Source organism: Nematolebias whitei, chromosome 16 (assembly GCF_014905685.2).
Source record: "Nematolebias whitei isolate Nwh7 chromosome 16, NemWhi1, whole genome shotgun sequence".
Classification (NCBI taxonomy): domain Eukaryota; kingdom Metazoa; phylum Chordata; class Actinopteri; order Cyprinodontiformes; family Rivulidae; genus Nematolebias; species Nematolebias whitei.
The window spans coordinates 23169696-23174135 of NC_056513.1; the positions used below are offsets into that span (position 1 = coordinate 23169696).

A 4440-nucleotide genomic window follows, 5' to 3' on the forward strand; every position below is an offset into this window, starting at 1 on the left:
TCCCCCCCCCCCCCCCCCCAGAACAAATATGATGCATGTAGCTCCTGATAACTTTTACTTAACATATAAGTAACTTTATTATGGGTCACTTACAAGTTTTAAAATTTTCACAAGAATACAGAACATACACATTTTGAAAACCCTCCCCTCCAAAATTCAAATCAATTCAATTCAGTGTATTTATATAGCACCAAGTCACATCCGAAGTCATCTCAGAGCACTGAACAGAAACATTCATATATAAAAAGTAAGTTAATGGTGGTATTTATCTGAGGAGCAGACCGCTTTGAGTTTAACTTCATCACAGACTCTCATCCTGGTCAAGCATGAAGGTGACAGCGGAAAGGAAAAACTCCCTCATGAGGAAGAAACCTTTAGCAGAACCAGGCTTAGGACAAGCGTCCATCTGCTTTGACCGGTTGGGTTTGAGAGGAACAGGAAGAAGGAACAGATACACAATGGCAGGTCAAGAATCACATGTTAAGATAGAAATAATTTCAAATGCAAACTATTCATTTGTATGCATTTATAACCAATTAATTTTAAGAAATGTGGTCAATTTGTCCTCTAGTAGTCTAAGCCTATGGCAGCATAATAAGCCAACCCTAACTATAGGATTTATCAAAAAGGAAAGTCTTAATCCTAGTCTTAAAACTGGACCGTGTGTCAACCTCACGGACAGAAACTGGAAGTTGGTTCCACAAGAGAGGAGCCTGATAACTGGAAGATCTTCCTCCCATTCTGCTTTTGGAAACTCTAGGAATCACAAGTAAGTCTGAAGTCTGAGAGTGAAGTGCTCTGTTAGGAAAATATGAAACAACAAGATCTGTAATATAAGATGAACCTAGGTTGTTGAGAGATTTGTAGGTTAGAAGTAAGATTTTGAATTCAATTCTGAATTTGACAGGGAGCCAGTGAAGAGAAGCTAAAACTGGGGAGATATGATCTCTCCTACTAACTCTCATGAAAACTCTGGCAGCAGCATTTTGGATCAACTGAAGACGTTTTAATGAAGTTTTTGGACACCCAGATAAAACCATTGCAATAGTCCAGTCTAGATGTTATAAAAGCATGAAACCAGTTTTTCTAAATCATTTTTAGACAAGGTGTTTCTAATTTTAGCGATATTACACAGGTGGAAAAAAGCAGTTCTGTTAACATTTTTAATGTGGGGGTTAAAAGACATCCTGATTAAAAAAAAACAACAACACATGGTTTTTAACATTAGAGCAGGAAGCCAAATTAATGCCATCCAGAGAAGGTGAAAGGCTGCAACATTTATTCCTAAAATGCTCAGGTCCAAAAACCAAACCCTCAGTCTTGTCTGAGTTTCAAAGCAGAAAATTAAGGGTCATCCATGTTTTCATGTCTTTAAGACATATTTATAATCCAAGTAACTGACTGGATTCATTGGGTTTCATGGACAAATATAACTGTGTATCATCAGCAGCAATGAAAATGTATCCCATGTTGTTTAATAACTTTACTAATGGAAGCATTAACAAGGTAAAGAGTATTGGTCCAAGCACTGAACCCTGCAGAACTCCATGACTAACATTGGTGTAATAAGAAAATTCATTATTTACATCTACAAACTGGAATATATCAGATAAATATGATTTAAATTATTATGAGAGTCCTTACTTTGCACAGTTCCTGTGGTACAGCTTCCCATCCACTAGGTGTCGCTGCACCAGGTGAACATGTTGGTTACATGTCGTACATTTGTTGCTCAAGGTGCCGGTCTGAATGGATTTCCCAACATCCTGGAGGAGAGAAAGAAGGCCGTGTACAAGAGGGAACTTCCATTAGGTGCAAAAATGACCTTTTTAACTTTTGGCACAGTCAAAGCAATAATTCTAGTTATTTAGGTCACTTGACATGTTGAACTTCCTTTCTGCATTCTTTGTCAGAAAAAGCTTTTCTCGAAACAACAATTTTTTTAGACTTTAGGCATTTCAAACACTATGCATTCCAGTATTCATTTTATAATATTAATGCAGCAGTTTTCACCTGTGTTGGATTTCTGTTTGGTTTTGGGGAAGAAGAGGGTCTTGTGACATTGGAAGGAGGAGGAGGACTGTTTTCTCTAGTGGGTTTAGAAGTTGTAAACATCTTAGATACAACTGGCTGGTTCTTCTTTCCAGGTGGCTCATTGGTGATCGACTCTGCTGGACGCTTTATACCTCCCATACCTCCAACTGTGTGCAAACGCAGGCAGATGAGACGTGCAGAGACAGATGAAAGCAGGGGTGGACACAACCCCACAGTGGTAGTACTCACTGGGAGAGCGCCCGTGGAAGTAGTTGTAGTACTGCGAGACATACGTCAGAATACTGAGTCGGTCAGGGACTTTTAGAGCCACCATGTCTTCTGCATCTAACAGCGCTGGAATTCCCAATTCATCTTCTGCAACCTTGAAGGCCTGCAAATAAAAATCCCATTTACAGAATTTCATTCATCTGTTTTCTTTACTGTTTCTTACGTGGGGAAGCTAGCGCCAAGCTCAGGCAGTCACAGAGACAAATGATCATCAATAATTCACTCTCTCACTCACACCTAGGGACAATTTAAAGTGACCAATTAACCCAACATGCATGTTTTGGTCATAGGACCAAAAAACGGAGTTCCAGGAGAAAAACCCATGCATGCACGGAGAGAACACACAAACTCAGAAAGGGCCCAGACCAGGAGCTGAACCTGCGACCCTGTTGCTCTGCTGAGCCACCCAACACAGAATTTTCAGAATGCAAATACACACATTAGAAAATCATTTTCAAGTATGGAGTATTGTATAACTTCTCACTTCTCAGCGAGAAGGTTGCCGGATCAAAACCCGGCCTGGGACCTTTCCGCATAGACTTTTCATGTTGTCTTTGTGCATGCATGTGTCTCTATGATGGAACTGCAACCTGCACAGGGTGTACCCTACCTCTCGTACAGCGACTGTTGGACATGGGTTCTAGTGGCAAACAAGGAAGGAAGGAAGCAAGGAAGGAAGGAAAGAAGGAAGCAAGGAAAAAAAACTGTTCAGTGCGTGTCTTTACACTAATAATAAAAACTTAGATCAAATTCTGTAAAGTGTAGTATTGATGTAAAAAAAAGGGAAAAAAATCAACAGATCCTGAGTTGACTCACATTCGTCAATGCCATGGAAGCATAAAAAGTGAAAGTAAAAATACATAAATAACACGGAGAGGCATGCCAATAATCAGAGCATTTATAAGTCAAAAAGTAACCAGACCCATTCAATCTCTGTGCCTCCTAAATATCTTTTGGTGGACTTTCTGGATGGTGGTCCAGATTATGTTCTAATGAATTTTACTTTTTAATTTCCTTCATTATAAGCTGCAGCGTTCCATCTTTTTGTTAGTCCAACAACAAAGTGTCAGGAAGAAAATGAAATGAAAGTATGCAACCATGGAGCCATAAACACAACATGCCCACATTGAAACACTGTGCTGGTAATAATTTGTGTGAGTCAACAGAGCCTGTTGTTTATGCATCCACAAGTATTTTATGGCTGTAAGACACAACTTTTAATCAGCAGACTTCTCATTTCAAGTTTAATTTTATCTTGAAGAAAGAAACCATAATTCAGCCGAGTTCTTTTTCTACCAACTGTAAAAAAAGGCTTTTATGCGAGACAATTTTATCTCAGTCAAGTCTTACTAACTTTAGTACTTTTTATGGCTTCATTGACAGTGATATTTCACAACAAATCTCACAAAGATGGCAAGATCTATTAGAATATATTTTAAAACTCTGTTGGCAGAAAAACGTCTGCTTGTTTAAACTAACTGAATGAATGGGTCATTAACATGTTGAACAGGTAATAGCTATTTAAACCAGGTGTGTTGAGCAGGAAAGCATTCAAAACATGCAGGACAAAGAGTCCTAAGGTTGTTCTGCTTTAAATAATTAGATGACTTCACAGAGGTTATGATGAAATGCATTTAGCAGCATAATGAGGGAGAAAACATTGTGAAATTCCTACATGAAAGACAGTCAAAGTTTAATGATCATGATTATTATTAAACCAAACAAAGAGTAATGCTCATACTGAAGTCTGAGCACCACCCAAAAAACATGCAACGTTTCCAATATGGTAAACCGCAATGGCTAAAATTATTTTAGACTCATACATTTTGTTTATTTCTTTATTCACAGATTTTTTTTTTTCTAGATGAAATTTTGAAAAGGACTCATCAAAATCACTCTGCCAACAGAACTATGCTGCTAACAGGAGTAAGGACCACGCTGCTAACAGTACCACATTGCTAACACTACCATGCAGCTAATAGGACCACACTACTAACAGTACCATGCTGCTAATAGGACCATGCTGCTAAGAGTACCATGCTGCTAATAGGACCATGCTGCTAACAGGAATACACTGCTAACAGTACCCTGCTGCTAATAGGACCACACTGCTAACAG

At 38.7% G+C, this 4440-nt stretch overlaps 1 protein-coding gene across 1 annotated transcript in view; it reads right to left on the reverse strand.

Annotated features, from left to right (window-relative positions):
- Window positions 1-4440, reverse strand: part of LOC119422960 (MICAL-like protein 2) — a 24994-nt gene that overhangs the window by 12368 nt on the left and 8186 nt on the right. The window contains exons 3-5 of the mRNA XM_037690371.1: window positions 2284-2425; window positions 2014-2201; window positions 1645-1766 (exon numbers count right to left, since the gene is read on the reverse strand). Of these exons, the coding sequence (XP_037546299.1) occupies window positions 1645-1766; window positions 2014-2201; window positions 2284-2425 (452 nt within the window). The remainder of the gene's footprint in view (window positions 1-1644; window positions 1767-2013; window positions 2202-2283; window positions 2426-4440) is intronic.